At 49.1% G+C, this 16,508-nt stretch overlaps 2 protein-coding genes across 3 annotated transcripts in view; one reads left to right on the top strand and one right to left on the bottom strand.

The window, feature by feature from the left end:
• Nucleotides 1-16,508, bottom strand: part of mgst3b (microsomal glutathione S-transferase 3b) — a 167,322-nt gene that overhangs the window by 98,140 nt on the left and 52,674 nt on the right. The window lies entirely within an intron of this gene.
• Nucleotides 1-16,508, top strand: part of runx3 (RUNX family transcription factor 3) — a 30,934-nt gene that overhangs the window by 10,515 nt on the left and 3,911 nt on the right. The window contains exons 4-5 of one of the 2 annotated variants that reach the window (XM_062468737.1): nt 4,473-4,631; nt 11,156-11,230. In XM_062468737.1, the coding sequence (XP_062324721.1) occupies nt 4,473-4,631; nt 11,156-11,230 (234 nt within the window). The remainder of the gene's footprint in view (nt 1-4,472; nt 4,632-11,155; nt 11,231-16,508) is intronic. The other variant, XM_062468738.1, reaches the window with a different exon arrangement.

Raw genomic sequence — 16,508 nt, 5'->3', positions numbered from 1 at the left:
CATATTTATTTAGGCCCAGACGAGACAGCCACAAACACCACTCAAGAATAAAAACCCACATCCTTCTAGGTCAGCCTCAAAATAAGAGCTCTGATTGGCCAGACCGTGAACACCCAGCCTTGTGATTGGCGGTGTTTCTACTACAGTACTGCCACCGTTGCTAGAGTCTCTATATTCATGATAGGAACCAAGTGCAGAGTGAAAGAGGAAGTCAGACAGAGTAGGAGAGAGGGAGGGAGGAAACAGGGAGGAAGAGGAAGACAGGTGTACGAGGCTTTACTCAACAGATGTTGAAATGGCTTTGGGCTCCGACGGTGAAGGGGAAGTTCGCTAGCACCAAAAAAACGACTGCAACACTCAACGGTCGAACTTGGTCACAGTTCAAGGCTTAAACAGAAGCGCTAACAAACAGACAATCACTTAGCACCCATCCTCTTAAATGACCTGGACTGCATGCGAGTTCAGACACATGAATCATGTGCTTCCTGGTCAGTTAAACGGGCCATGGGGAAAGCATGCTGTGTTGTTTTGTGACACCAAATGTTTAGCAACACAGTGAATCCTCTTGCCACCAGCATCCACAGCAAAGGAAGGGAGGGGCGCATGCTATCAGAACATCTCACCAAAGTCAACAGCACCAGTCAAAAACAACACCCTGGTCTGCAGCATTCTATTAGACTCCATTATAGATTCAGAGCTTATTGAAATCAATGGGCTTTTAACATTATACCATACACATATAAAGGATATCATATGTCATGAATTGGAGTACCTAACATTGAGTGTTTGTTTACTTTCTAGACATGTCAAACCCCTTAATTGTTGTTCCAAGCGCAAGAAAGGCTTTCAGGACCCTGCTTTATACTGTCCATATACAAACAAGCTTATGACAGAGTCTGAACACAGCAGGCTCACTTTCCAAACAGTTTGAAAGACAAGTAATGATTGGCAGTGCCTCTGTTATCATTCAAGCCTATCAAGTCCATTTATATGATGAATACAAATATTTACACTCCAGATATACTCGGCGAGGACCTGGGAGAGGGCCAGAGCACGTACTGGCCTTTGCCACCCAGATAGGGTTTCACTTTGCCCATGAAAACGCACCCACAGCCCTTCAACTAAAACAAGCCTGTGTTTAACGTGTCGCTCTTCGGGAAGGAACATATGTTTCTTTCTTTCAAAATGGAGGGGGAAGGAGGGGAGGGAAGGGAGGGAGGGGCAAGAGGCGGAAACAAGCTGTCTGAGGTGGGTGATAGCTCAGTTGGACCTTTCCCATCAATCAACTTCGATAAAAAGGATGTTCACCCGGTCGGAACACAAATGCAGAAGAGCGAAGCCCGGTGCGGCCGTGTCTCCACGGTGTCCCCTCTCAAGGTCTGAACGCCCCGGAGAAAGAAAAAGAGAAAACCGAGCAGAGAAACGCCATCCCGTCAGCATCGCCCCCCATTTTTCCCTGCACCGTTAATACCAGACCATTTTTATATCGGCCTTTTTATTTGGTCGACGTTATCGTAATGCTTTCAGAAGACGTGACCGCGACCAAGGGAGAAGGCTAGTAAATCTCCAACCTGCAGCATCCATTTTGCCTCCCTATCGAGAGCCTCGCAGGTCCAGGCCTCATGTGTGTCGTGCTCCCAGTCCTATCTTGCGGTTATGATATCATAGCGAGAAAAACAGGGCATTCTCTCCTAAGTGCACCCCGACACATTAAATATTCATACCACCGCAGGACCCCCTCCACCCCCACTGAAAGGGGTTGGTGGTGCCCTGAGACCCAACCCCCCCACCACCACCCGTGCCCCCCCCCCCCCCCCCCAGCCACCCCCTCCAGACAGGCCGAGACCCTGCAAAGTGAGAGTCAAGCACTGGTGGTCTACCAGACACACCCAAGCTGTATCCAGGGTCAGGCCTGAGGAGAGAGCTTTAACGTGGAGTTTAACTGAAGGCCGACATCCGTGGCCCTTAAACAACAAGCTGGGACCAGCCCGCAAACAAACAACCCATGCTGACGTCTATCGTAGGAGCCTGGTCTTAGTTCCCCTCCTTTTGGGATGAAATGTAATGTCATGGAGGGTGAGGTTTAAAAAAGAGAGAGAAAGAGAGGAGAAAAGAGGGGGCGCGTCCAGAAGAGTGAAAGGAGAAGAAAGGAAGAGAGTGTGTGTTTAATGTCCTCTATGTGCTTGATTCCAGATGGGACTGTTGAGGGGCAAGTCTTATATAAAGAGGCAAGAGAGAGGGAGAGAGGGAGAGAGAATAAAAGAGGAGGAAGAGAAAAAGGATGGAATCTCAGTTGATTAGTGGTGTTAACAGTGACTTGGCCTGGGTTAGGGCTTCGGGCCTGCTCTAATGAAGCCTCTGCTCCCATGCTTCTCTCTAATGGCAAGCCAAAGCCCCTACTGGTAGTACTGAACAGTGTGTCCTCACACACACACACACACACACACACACACACACACACACACCATGCCAGCTGGACCTCAGCCATGGGATCCACTGCTGTGTGTTTATTCGTTTGTGTGTCTGTGAGGTTGTCCATGTACGTGTGTGCACATGGAGTGTGTGTTTGTGGGAGGCAGTATGATCACTTTCATCCCCAAAGAGCCAGCCAATTCATCCCAGACCACCGAGGGCCAGAAAGAAACTGCCCAATTATCAATTTTCCTCGTCTTTTTCTCTCCACCAGTGGTGGGATATATCATTTCCTGGATGTCAGATGTTTGAGGTGGTGTAAATCTCTTAATAACTACACCAGGACAAACATACAGTATAGGGCTGGGCTGGGCTTGCAGGCCGGTCCTCTGGCCTCCATTGCTCTGGACTGAGACACACAGTAGCCACAGTGTCTGTATGGACGATGGAGCCAGTGTGTGTGTGTGTGGGTGTGTGTGTGTGTGTGTGTGTGTGCGCAGAACAAGATGAGGAGGTGGTTGGCCCTCCTCTTCAGAGTGTGAATAACAAGATCTGCGTTGGTTTCCCTGTGTCAAAGTAAGGGGGTGTGGACAGGCAGGCAGTATCTCACTGCTGACCTTTGAGTTTCTCACGTCCCACTTCTGACACAGGAAGAGCTAACAAACTCCCAACGGTGTCTTACCGGAGGCTGATTACTCATACCACCCAGACACACACACTGCAGAAGGGTGTTTACTTGACTGTGAGTGTATAGGGAATAGTCAGTTTGTGTGTGAGAGAGTGAAGGCTGTCAGTGATTTCAGTGTGTCTGTGTCTATACAGACATTACATTTCTCCTCAAGCTTAGTCCACCTCTGCGCACGCACACACACACACGCACACACACACACAACGGATAATTCTATATTGTACATAAAGGGAAAAGGGAGTGATGGCTACCAAATGGACAGAGCGGTAAACGAGAAGAAACATTACCCTGGGGTCAACTCGGAGGAGAGATATATTGCCCATGGGTCAGTGGAGAGAGAGAGTCCATATCAGTCGCTTGGCTAGCCCTCTTTATATAGTGATAAAATATTCAAATCCAGCCATTACTTCACATTAGGCTGCCCAACAGAGATGCCAGGCCAGAAACCACAGAATGTATACATGTGCCTCCATGCTGGTGCACAGCTAGTTACATTACAACCCACTCTTCCATTAAAACCTCATCCGGAGTCACGTCGGACAGTTATGTGTGTTCACATGTACTTTGTGTGTGGTTTGTGTTATTGTGTGTGCGCGTGTCCACATGTAAAAGGTTTTCTTCCTCCTTTTCCCTGGATGAGGTATCTAAGTGATAAGGGCTTGAGTGATTTCCTTTGTCTGTTTTAGTGAGAATAAGATGTGTGAGATTTGTTCTTAGAATGTGTACAGACACACACAGACGGATGAGTCCTTCAGTTTGGAAAATATGGCTGGGTGTTTCCTTCTGAGTAAATGCAGGGTCAGACAGCATTTGTGTGTGTGTGTGTGTGTGTGTAGTATGTGAAGTAATCTCCTCCAATTAAAGTACAAACTGAAACAGAACCATGGAATCAAAGGCTTGTCAACCTAATAATAATAATAATGATTCTATTTTGGAGTTAAAACCTGCGTGTAACAGTGGGAGATATTCATAGCTTTGACAGTAATTTCCCCACTAATTACAATTTTAGTTCAAAATAGAATGCAGACTACCTTTTCGAAGGTTCCCTCCATACAGACTCTCACAGGACTGAAAGAAAAAGCAAATATATGACAGCAGAACTCGCACGAGTGAATGTGTTATTATTTTTGCTATTTTTACACTTTCAGTATTGCAGTGGAAATATCATTAGGTGCCATGTTCTTCCCGTCAGTGTAGGTGGTAACTTGGCTCCTCTCTTTCTCTTTCCCTCCTGCTCTCTCTCTCTCTCTCTCTCTCTCTCTCCTTATCCCCCTTTCCCCTCCCTCCTCCACCTCTTGTCTCTCTCAATCCCCACCCCCCCTTTCCTTCTCCCCCACCTTCTACCTCCTCCCTCCCCCGCCCCCTCCTCCAGGACACAGAGTGAAGATGGAGGACCCCCAGAAGATGCAGTTCTCTGACCGGCTCAGTGAGATTGAGAGATACCAGCGTGCGGGCCTGAGGATGGGCCCAGGGAACACCAACCCCCGGCCCATCCACCAGGGCCTAAGCTCCTCCACACAGTCCCAGATAGGTAGGAACACACAGACACACACCCACACCCCACATTGTCTTTAAAGTTACAAATCTCAGAGACTACCACTACTCCCTATGTCCAGTGATGGACCATGGAAGGTATTTCAACATGTCAATGATCGAATCACAGAGGATGTTATGAGTCAGGTCTACTACCAACCCACCCGTACTGACACAGTACTGCCTGTCTGGTATGGTCAGTGTAAGCTAGCGAGGACCTGGCTGTACCGTAAGGCCTGACTGTGCCTCGCTCAGCAGGACCTGCTGATAGCAGTGTGTTAGACCTGGGGGGAGGGTGCATTTACTGGAAGACTTCAAAGCAGCCAGCGAAGGCTCTGTCCCCAGCCGCCCTGCGTCGGCGGGGCCCAGGATGGGTGGCATGCAGGGTCCAGTGTGGGGCCAGGTGGCCGTGCAGGGCCGGCTGCCAGGGCGGACCACGCCACACTAGAGCTTCAGGAATGTAGCAGGCACCCGTTAGCTGGGCAATCACGTCACTCTCAGAGCAGCCTTACAGGGGATAACTGGAGCTGAGGCTCCATGGAGGGGGGAGGGAGGGGGATGTGTGTGTGTGGGTGTGGGTGTGTGTGTGTGCGAGACAGAAAGGACGGAAAAGAGAGAAAGGGAGAGAGTGTGTGCTTGTTTGTGCGACATAGACCGTAAAAAAGAAAGAGAGAGTGTCTGTGTGTGTGTGTGCGTGTGTGTGCGTGCGTGGGCGGAGGCTGGAGTGAGGATGAGTGTCCACTCTCAGACATATGTCAGTGCCTCTGAACGTGATGGCATGTCTGGGAGTTTGCAGACAAAACACACACACACACACAAACACCTACACACAGATACATACACAGCTCCCACCCACTCTTTAGTTCTCATGCGGGGCGAGGGTATATATGGCTGATAGGGAAGCTCATTTCTAGTTAAAGCGGCCCTCTTTCTCCCCATATCAGTCTGTTGTGAGAGTACAAAGGTCTTGTTTGGGACTGTTCAGCTAAGTCTATCTGTGTGTTCTGTGGCCTTGTGCTGTGCCCGAGTCACCATGTGTGTGGGCCTATCTCCAATGGCAGGGGGGAGAGAGAGAGCGGGGCATCTTCACCGTGTCCTCACCCCTCATCTGCCTCACAGCCAGCAGTGCTGATGTGATGTTGATGTTACTCCTTCCAAACAATGTATTACCCGCACGGAACACGTCAGCCATTTTGAGACGAGCGTTGTTGAGGTTCCGCTGAGGGCAAACAGCTGGCGTTCTGACAACGTGTGGCGGGAGCATGTCGTCTATGATTTATTTTGTCCTTTTATGTGGTGTTCCAACAGTGTGTGTTCCTGCGCACTGACCAAGTTATTTTAGTGTTAGATTAAAAGGCTTGCTCGGAGGCTAATCCAGAAGGGCTTGGTTAACACCAGAGACTAGTTCTGGTCTGGTGGCAGAGGTGTACAGACAAACGCGGTCATGGCAGATGGAGAGAGCCTGTATGTATGGCTCTAGTCTGCTCGGCCTAGCAGGATTAAGGCAGGAGTTAATGCTTTATAGACCTGCCAGGGCTCAAAGACCTGCACTGTTGCAACACACACAGTGACAGATAAACCAAAACACACACAGAAATGCACACACACACACTCTTCCAGACACAACACATTAATGTGGCTGGGAGCCGCCAGGGTTGAGAGGCGTAGAGATTCACACTGATTCCACACAACAGCCGCCAAAGACCGGGGGCCCTCTTTGAGGGGTGTGTGTGTGTGTGGTGTGTTTGGTGTGTATACACCCGCCTGTGTGTGTTCGTAAGGGGCGGTGCCTTAGAAAACCACACACCTTAATCTCTGGCATTACCGTCCTGACTACCTGCCTTCAGGGCAAACCACGCTAAAATAATTAAATAACATTGGAGCTGTTTTTTACCCCTCTCCTCTGCTCTCCTCGTTTACACAGATAGACCATCCACCATCGCCATGACACCCACCACTGAGCCCATCCATGTATATATAGCCCCTCACACCCAAACAACGCTCTAACACGACCCTAAGCTCAAAACCAAAATAGTCTCACTTGTATTAAATCCTGCATCACAGACACATAAAGGTATTTACATATAAACACCGCACACACCTCCGATTTTGGCAGCGTGGGGAGGCAAAGTTGTATTTTCTAGATTAATTTAAGACCGAGCTGTTTGTTTGAGATTCGCAAGAGTGATAGACCGTCAGTCAACACGTTATAATTAAATGGATTCCTGTCTTGCCTGTTGCAAAAGAGGTTTCCATTATCTGTCTTGTAAAGATGGATAGATGGGGAAAATACAATGTCATCTCTGGCTAAAGCCCCTTGCTTCATGTTGCAGTCTGAACCATGAAATAGTGTCTGAGTTTAGTTGTCAACAAGAGGAGGACGAGACATTCTCGAGACGCTGCTCTGGATCCTGACACACACACACACACACACACACACACACACACACACACACACACACACACACACACACACACACACACACACACAGGAACGAGTACCCCACACATACTGCACACAGAACCGATAGAACTGACACGCACGCGCGCTTAAACACACAGACAGACACACACCCAACGTTACGTGCCAGTGTTGCAAGCTGTACTAGTGGCCCAGACAGACAGAGTAATTAAGAGCTCATTACAGTGCATGCAGCGACAGGACTCCAGCATGCTGGCAGATGCTGCGCTCACCTCTTGTTTTCGTTCAGCCGAGGCTACAGGTGAGCCTGCTAGACCCGTGGAATGATCCTCCATGAGGGCAGAGTGAGGGTGGGTGGGTGTGTGTGTTTGTGTGTGGTGGGGGAGCTGTGTGTGGTTCTGTCAGTGCAGTCAAGCATATCTGACACACAGACAATAAGGCCCAAAACTGTTACTCTGGTTTCCTTAACGTCAAGTGACGTGCGTATGTGTTGGAAAAAAAGAAAGACAACATTTTTACCCCTGACATTCAAAGAATGTCATCTCATAAGCAGCGGTGACATATCAACACATATTCATACGTTCATACCAGGGTGTGCTGAGAAGGCTGAGGGAAGAGAAGACAACGATATACATTCTTCAACGTGAGAATCTCCAGAAATGATCCTGAAGACTGTCGTTTTCTTCTCCTCTAAAGAGGCAGACAAAACTAAACAGGCCCCTGGCTCACAATCTAAGACCCAGCCGAGACCAAAACGACTCTTTCAACTTGAATGTGTGTTAAGAAGAAGAAAAAAAGAAAGAAAGCGAGAGATGACAGCAGCAATTTAATCATCCCCAAAAGAAATCCTGGGCCTTTTGAGGTGGTATCATTTAACATGCTATTTGTTCCAACACCTGTGTTCCTCAGCGAAGACCAATATCAGATACTGGCATAACTTGCCGCCATCCAGTCAAGCACTCCCTGCTTTGATGAAGGCCCAAAAAAATGCTGTTTGTCTTTCTCCCCTGGCTCTGGGCGTGTGTCTGCGCGCTAAGCTACTCTACGGCTGATAAGTACCTGCAATCAAACACACTGTGGTTTCAGTAACACTCATGCCCTGATATGGTCCAGTCGAGGCCACACTAGTGGAGCAGGTCATAAAATACTAGCCCCAACACTATGTCTCTCTGGATCTCCTCACTGAGAGGGCTCAGGGAGGTCTCTGTAGGCTTGTGTGCCTGCCAGGATGCTGCAGTCCTGGGGTCATGGTACAAAACCACCCAGATGCATGTGGTTACGCCGCACACTCCAAATATATGCCGTGTCACTGCACCATGTTGCATGTGTAAACAGCTGTCCCAGTAACAATGGCACATTGGGACTGTGGAGTCGAGTCGGACAGACCTAGAGACCAATAACCCCCCCCCCCCCCCCCATGCACACACACACACCTTTCTTCCTCGTCCACAGTGACCACACTGTTTACTTCACACAAGCCCACTGGCAGTACAGGAGAGAGCCCGTGTTCCACACACACACACACACACAAATACCTTTGCTGGTGTTGGTATGGCTTGGCTGGCTGGTAGATCATCAAGTTGATTTCTGGTAAGTGGACGATGTTAAGGCTTGCCACTGTAGCTTGCTACTTGCTACCCCCAATGTTCAGATGGGCAGCAATGCATGCTGGTCCATGCCAAACCCGTACAGGAAAGTCACTCCACGGCCAAAGGCAACCTTTAAGAGCAGGAATCTAGACCAGAGTTAAAATATTGTTTTACTTCTTTCAGGCTTTTATTTACATAATATGCCAATGGAGTTTATTTGTTATGGTGCCTAAAAGCTTCACTTGTGGTTACTCTCTTCCGAGTAACCCTCATATGAATAATTCAAACTGAAAATGTTTTTGTTCCTCAGTGAACATCTATTCTCTTTTGAAGCTACCTCCTTTAGGGGGGGAAAGAAAAACAGAAGTGAGAGCAAGTTTCTTTTTGCCTTTTTTTTTTTTTTTTTTTACCAGACTCGACTGTTTGTGTTAGTTATAATTTCACATCAGAGTCTGGTCGAGTTTTACATTTCAGCAATTACTGAAACTACATGTGTGCCATGAACAGTCCCTATTGAGTCTGGGGAAGGGGGGGGAGAGTGTTCAAATAGAACATAGGATTTTTCAGCCGTCGTGTTTGTTTTTGCTCATGTTATAAGTGAGGGCTCAAAAGACATATCAAATGTCCCACATAGCTGAGCCAAGGCCGTGTTCCTCCACTCTCAAACACGCTCGCTCTTTCTCTCTCCCTTCCTCTCGCTGGCGTCTTTCTCTCTCTCCCTCACATTCTCTCCGTCGCGACGCCCAGGGCCTAAGCGAAACAGGAAGCCAGCACAAGGCCCGGCATTCACTGTGTCTCAATGACACGCTTCATTTTGCCCGGCGCGTTACATGTCTCGCAGGCAGGCGCTGTCGGACACCCTCCCCACCCCCTCCACCCCTCACGAGGGCTGACGCCATCTTGACGCAAAAAAAAAAAAAAAAAAGTCCGTCCCACCGGCGGCCCTTTCATCTTCCCACGATACACTGGAACCGCTAGCGTCCTGTTTATTTGTGTCCTCCTGGACCACGCGGGCGCCGCCCAAAAGCTACACAGTGACGCGGCCATTTGTCCGTCCCCCTTTCCTCAGCTCCCCCTGCCCCATTTCCCCAATCTCTAGCCCCACCCAGGGGCCGGCCTTCCTGTTAACAGGAGTAATCTGTGCCGCCGGTATTGAGCTTGTCCGTCGGCCAATCAAAATATTTGAAGGAAATGTTTATTTTCTTGTGCCGATCGCACCAGCTGCTTGCAAGCCCCCTTTCTGAATGAAGCCATTTATGTGTAAGAATTTGCCATTGTAAAGGCGAGGCAAGGACTCTCTCAGCAACAGAGTGCTGATGCGGGCCTTTGGAGAGGAAGTCGGAGGAGCTCTGGGGGCCACCACAGCTCTCTGCTCAGCCCCCGGCGTGGCTATAGGTGACCACCTCCCCCACACCCTCCACGACCAGTCTCCAAACCCCCTCACCTTCCTCGCCACCAGCCTCCAACCCGGCAGCTGAGGCTTAGGGTGGAGTTCCACTACGATGTTGTGTCCCGGCAACATGAGAGGACGTCGGATCATATTTTGTCAGTAAAAAAAAAATTAAGCTGAGGCCTAAACATGTGAGAAACCTGTTTTTTGGAGGAAGATAAGGATTTCAGTTCATACCTTTTGCTTGTTGGTCGGTACGTCTAAGTACATGTGCGCTAAATCTAGTTGGAGTGTAGAGTGTGTGTGTGTGTGTGTGTGCTTGCGTGTGTGATTTGAGGCCACCCCTGTCCACAGTGGTTCGTGCAGGTTGGCTTGTAACAAGTGCAGCGTCTCAGACCGGGAGCAAACAGCCACTATTTGCATGTCAAATTGTCAGCCAGCTGTGGTGTGGCCGTGGAGTGTGAACCTGGGTCCCACGAGCTGGGCCAGTACTCCTGCCCTCTCCCTCCCTCCCTCCCTCCACCCCCCTCTCCCTCTCCATCTCTGACAGCCCGACTGAACAGGCCAACAAAGGCTTGGCACCTCAAGAGGCCTCCTTGGCCCACCCCCCTTTCCTCCACCTCTCACTCCACCCCAGTCCCCACCTGAAAGACCCCCAAAATATCCTCTCGGTTCCCATCAAACATGTTTTCCCAAGACCTCTCTCACTCCTGTGAGAACGCCCCCCTCCCCCTCCCCCCCACCCTGTCAGGTCAGCGGAGGCACTGCTGTCCCAGGTAGACAGCCCTCCAAACCACCAGATGTCTGATGCCTCTGACAAGGCGCTGGCTTCTTTCTCCTTGTGCGCTGAAATGGTGGAGAGTTTGTAGAAACCACTGACATACTGTACATAGCATGACGTAACCTAACACAAAGCTTAGGACAGGTCTTGACTTAAGTCCATGTCATACATGTGTGCACTATCCCCCACCAAAACTTGTATTTTCTTGGTACTTTTCAAATACCAATTTACATACTAGTCAGTTCCATAGTTTGCTAAACTTGCTAGGACAAGTGTTGGAATACACGCCAATTTCTGCTCTAAGGGAAGCAGCTAAAATGGGCGCGTCTCTGTGTTGCAGCTCTGTGGTCGGAGCAGATGGACACCCCTACTCTGAAGACCTGCAAGGTGGAGGACGACCTCCGACCCTGGTCAGGTAGGTCACCCCCCCCGCGAACCAGGTCCAGCTCTTCACTGTCGTGTCTCTCTCCCTCCCTCTCACTGTGCCTACCTTTGCTGGCCTCCCTCTCTCTCTCTCTTCGTTCCTCGCTCCGCTCACAAAATCAGGAATGAAACGCATTAAACTCATTCTCTACTTATATGACCCTGAGTGGTATGTGACTGTGAGTTGCCGTCCACATGCGTGAGGGTGTGCATGTGTGTGTGTGTGTGCGTGCATGAGAAAAGGGGTTTCCAAGTGGTGTTTGTTCGTTTCTGAGGCTTACTCATAACCCCAAGCATGCTGGGGGTGGGGACGACCATAAGAGATCGCCATAATTACTAGACTGAGAAAGTAGACATGAAAAGTACAGGGGAGAAGATTGAGGAGACTTGGCCTGTGTTCACCACATCAGCCCAGCCAAGTTCACACTAGGCAAACGGCGCGGTGCATCATGCAATTGTCTGGAGCAGCTAAGGACTCTTCCAAGTCAATCCATCATCCTATTGACTGGTTCAGATGATAGTTAAGTTATGAGAGTGGTCGAGCGGGTATTGCAGGCGCCGATGGGTGTTCCCCGCATTGCGACATTGTCAGGAGCACGCTTTTTCCAAATGTTAACGTTTTGCCTTCAGGGTTCTGCATGTTGGTCATACCGAGATCACCCCTTCTCTCTCTCTCTCACTCCCTCACTCCTTCTATCCCTGATGATTTGGCAATCAGGTCTGCCGCACAAAAACCTCTGTCGTACTTCCCATAATCCACCACAGTACAGAAGACATACTGACTCACCGGTTCACACCCTTGTTGCTCTCTATCTCTCTCCATCTGTCACTATCCGTCTCTCTCTCTCTCTCTCTCACACACACACACACACAGACATAGCGAGCCTAATAAATAAGTCATCACTAAGAATTCTCGTTCTCCACCCATGTATTTGAAAAACGGTTTGCCTCTGGCCAAAAATCAGGGTGTTAAATATTTCCATAAACATCACGGCAGTTTCCCAAAGCTGCATCTCCTAACAGCTCTTAGGAGTGGGAGGCAGAATGCAACAGACTGGCATGTTTACTCATGACACTGCTCAGACAAAATGTCCGCCAGCCAGATATTCACTGAAGAGCAAGATATTCACCACTGTGTGAAAAATGCTGGATTGACATTTGATTGGTACCAGTCAGAAGGGTGACATTTCAGCTATTTTCCACACAGAAAAGAGAGAAAAATACCTTAAAAGGTGAATATGTACATTCATATCGTTGAACATGCCAACTGGGTTGCACGAGTTAGCTCATAGCTTCACAGTGTCAGTGTGCAAAGTCTCCCTGGTATTTCATAGCAAGATGATTTAGTTAACAAATCGAAAGAGATTCATCACATCAAGTTCGTTGATGCATTAGGAAAATCCCAGCTTTTTATCATCACAAACACATGCCTATGCTTGTGTTTGCCAGGGAAAGATAGAGCCCATGCAAAGTCCCTCTGGGCAGTGCCGATAGTGGTGAGCTATGTGGATGGTGACCGCGCAGGCTTACCAGGTCCTAGAAGCCACGGTAAGAGGTGGCGGTTATTTGCATGAGACACGACACTGGACCCACCAAAGTCCGGGTGCTTACATAAACACCATTTGTGTTCATTTGGGTCTCCGATTCATCGGCTTGTGGGACGAGGGTGATTATCCACTTGGCGTTATTGTACCGCGCCAATCTCACTCCTGAGCCCCGACACTCTTCTTCTTCTTTTTTTCCAAAATAAAAGTCTTGAGAAGTTCTCATTTATAGAGACTTTTCTTTGTGAAATAAGTATTGTATTGATTCAGTATTCAGCCCTTGTCTTTAAAAACAGACTGGTGGAAAATTCCTGCTGTGGTCTGAGGGGTTAGATATGTGACAACTGGAGATCTATCGTTGTCCCTCACCAGCCCTGGCTCGCTCTGAGCCCAGCGTGGCCAGAGTGAGGACACCCCCACCCCCCTCCAGTCATTTGCATGTAACACCATTCCATTTCAGTTTGCATCCAGCCTGAGTAAACATTTAACAGGTGAGCACCTGCATTTGCATCCCTTCCAATGCCCCCCCCTTCACCCAATCCTCCACACACACACACACACACACAGCTTCAGCACGTCCCTTATGTTTAGAACCAAAATCTGTTTCACCCTTAACCAAATGAGGCAAACCTCCTGACCTATCTGGGTTACACGCTTCACTGTGGACTAGTGGACCAGTGAGAGAGAGAGAGAGAGAGAGAGAGAGAGAGAGAGAGAGAGAGAGAGAGAGAGAGAGAGAGAGAGAGAGAGAGAGAGAGAGGGAAAGAGGAGGCCTTTCGCCCTGCGGTGCGACACAGCTAAACTGAGAGAGAAAGTGAGAGAGCGGGTGAGGGAAGGGAGGGGAGACGGAGGAGAGGAAAGAGCTGGAACACTGTGTTCTCAATAAAAGCCCTGATTCCCTGCCACCCTTCACAGTGAGGAACATCACAGAGGGCGGGCGGTGCCAGCTAGCCCTCAGGGGGTCTTCTCCTGTCCCTGCTGTTTACTCAACACATTTCAGCTGAGCCTAATGGAGATCATGTGTGGTGGCTGGGCACAGGGGCTACGGCAGGCTACGAGTACCAACCAGGCCACAAGCCGGTACCCTGAGAGGGAGGAGTGGAGGGAAAGTATGCTTGAGGGGGAAAATAGGGATTCCAGCATTGCGGTTATTTGAGTGAGAGGTTGGTTTGTCTAGCCCTGTCCTCCAGAGGGGGCTGTGGAGCAGGGGATGGTTGGCAGCGGGTGGTGGGGGTGGTGGTGGTGGTGGGTGCTTCTCTGGCGTGTGGCCAAGGTGGCGACGCAGTATAAGCCTCATTACGGCGCTGTGATAAGTGTCCAGTCCGCTTTGCTCTGACAGAACGCAGGAGTCTGTCCTCCGCCACAGTTAAGCCAATGCGTTTCCAACCCGCCACAATTAAATGGTGTGTGTGTGTGTGTGTGCGCGCGCGTGCGCTCGGAGGGCCACAGGCCGCAGCCGCCAGAATCATCAAGCACCCCCACCCCTTCCCCCCACCTCCCCCTCCCCTGCCAAACATACCCTCCCCGCTCCACCCTGCAGCCTATGTTTAGTAAAGAGAGAGAGAGAGAGAAAGAGAAGGAGAGGGAGAGAAGGGTGGAGAGAGCAAAGGCTTTTTGGGAGTGCGGTAGGAATTAGTGGGCCGACTCCACTTCTCCCGAATCAACAGCAGCTGAAGGCTTGGATTTTCTTTGCGTGAAATCAGATATGCCGCCTGACTCGGATGCCTGGTAGACTGGAAAAAGAAACAGCACCCCCTTCCAACCCCCCCAACCGCCCCTTATCCAAAAAAGAAGAGAATTTCAAACTACAGAAATGTGTTCTTGAAAAAAAAAGAAGGAGGGGGGGCATAACAGGGGCCATGGAAATTGCAAAGGAACCGATTTCTTACTTTCCTTTTTTTACGTCTGAAAATGGACCGAGTTCTCCAGACGTAGGGGAAATACATTTCAACAAGACTGTGGCACGCAACTTCACCATCCTCCCCCCCTCAGGGGCTGTGGCGTGCAAGTGCTTGCTGTTTTCCCAATACAGGCTGCTTTTTCTCTGCCATCCAAATCCACATTTGACACTATAGTCATGTGGGCACCACAGAGCCTTGAAGACAGAGATATCAGATAAACAAATCAGGACCTTAGGCAGGTGTTTGTGTTTACAAGCAGCAGGTGCTGAGGTGCCCTCACATCTGTTGACGTTGAGCATCCCTCGACAAGTTCCTGACGCACAGGGCAGGACAAGGAAATAAGACAAATTCCACAGCAAACATACCTATACTTAATGCCCACTTTGCCCCTCTCCTCTAGTTCAGTGTGCTTGTTAAAGACAACAGTACATGTCCAAACCAGCTGCGTGAACACAGATAAGGCTATAATAGTAGCCCAACAAAAAATGAGTTGCAAAACTCAATACTGTTTTAGCATATTGCTAATAGTAGTGATGCAACTGAACCAATGTAGCTAACAAATATTGTATGAGAACTGAAATGAAACTGGTGATGCGCCTGTAAGCTAATGCTAAGCACTGGTCTGAAAACCTAATGTCACATTGAATTTTGTTAAATATGACATGTAGGCTGACACTGCACGGGTAGATATAACAAGCCTAACTGTTTTAGCCATTTGTAAAAGTAAAGCAAAGTATAACACTTTTATGCAATGTCAGGCAGGGCTGATTGCCAATTATTGGAGATGACAGGAAACTTTCAACATCTGCTATAAACTTAAATACCTGACAGTGAGGCACCCTGGAGCAAACTTAGCAACCTGGACATCTGCCAAAGAGAAACTACTGTTGGTGTACCAAGATAGGCTTAATGAAACAACTATGAAAACAGTCCTAAACTTTATAAATAATTATACGTTTTACTACATCAGACTGCTTACAGCTAAATTTCTTTTTTATGGACATGACTGAACACCTAGGGCCCTGTCATACAGATTTCATGGTTTACCGTCCCCTTCTGCGTCCCCATTTGCCCTAAATGGCACCTCTGTGTCCAAGACACTACAGTAGGTGGCAGCATGCAGCAGCTGGCCAGACCAGACCCTCAGCTGAGGAACCCAGGGGGACACACTCCCATGGCCCAGTGTGTCTGTCTAAACAGTCACAGTAGCCATGCCTGCATGCTAGCAGTCACAGCAGCCATGTCTGCATGCTAGCAGTCACAGCAGCCATGTCTACATGCTAGCAGTCACAGCAGCCATGTCTACATGCTAGCAGTCACAGCAGCCATGTCTGCATACTAGCAGTCAAAGCAGCCATGTCTGCATGCTAGCAGTCACAGCAGCCATGTCTGCATGCTAGCAGTCACAGCAGCCATGTCTGCATGCTAGCAGTCACAGCAGCCATGTCTGCATACTAGCAGTCACAGCAGCCATGTCTGCATACTAGCATGCCTTGGCTCTGAACCTGTTGGGAGGTGTGTTGCTTGGCTCAAGGAAATACGTTAGTGACAGTGACAGTAACGACAAAGTCGTTCCTGCCAAAGTCTCCGAGAAGGAAACAGCAGAGTCAAACCCCGGAGCGAGATTCCCATTTCCTTTTTGTCGAATAAATTAGGGAATGTGTGCAGTGAAATCTAAGTCAAAACAGCTGGGTTGAGTGTGTTACCTGTGAGATTACCCTTCCAGACAGGTTAGCACTGATAGGCTTGGGACACTCGCACAATGTGCCTTTCACTCATGCACCTATCAGATATATAATACACACTCCATTCTTTTTCTCCTAGG

The sequence above is a fragment of the Osmerus eperlanus genome, chromosome 9, assembly GCF_963692335.1.
Source record: "Osmerus eperlanus chromosome 9, fOsmEpe2.1, whole genome shotgun sequence".
NCBI lineage: Eukaryota > Metazoa > Chordata > Actinopteri > Osmeriformes > Osmeridae > Osmerus > Osmerus eperlanus.
The sequence above is the reverse complement of the archived record's forward strand: the minus strand, read 5'-3'. Positions and strand labels throughout refer to the sequence as shown.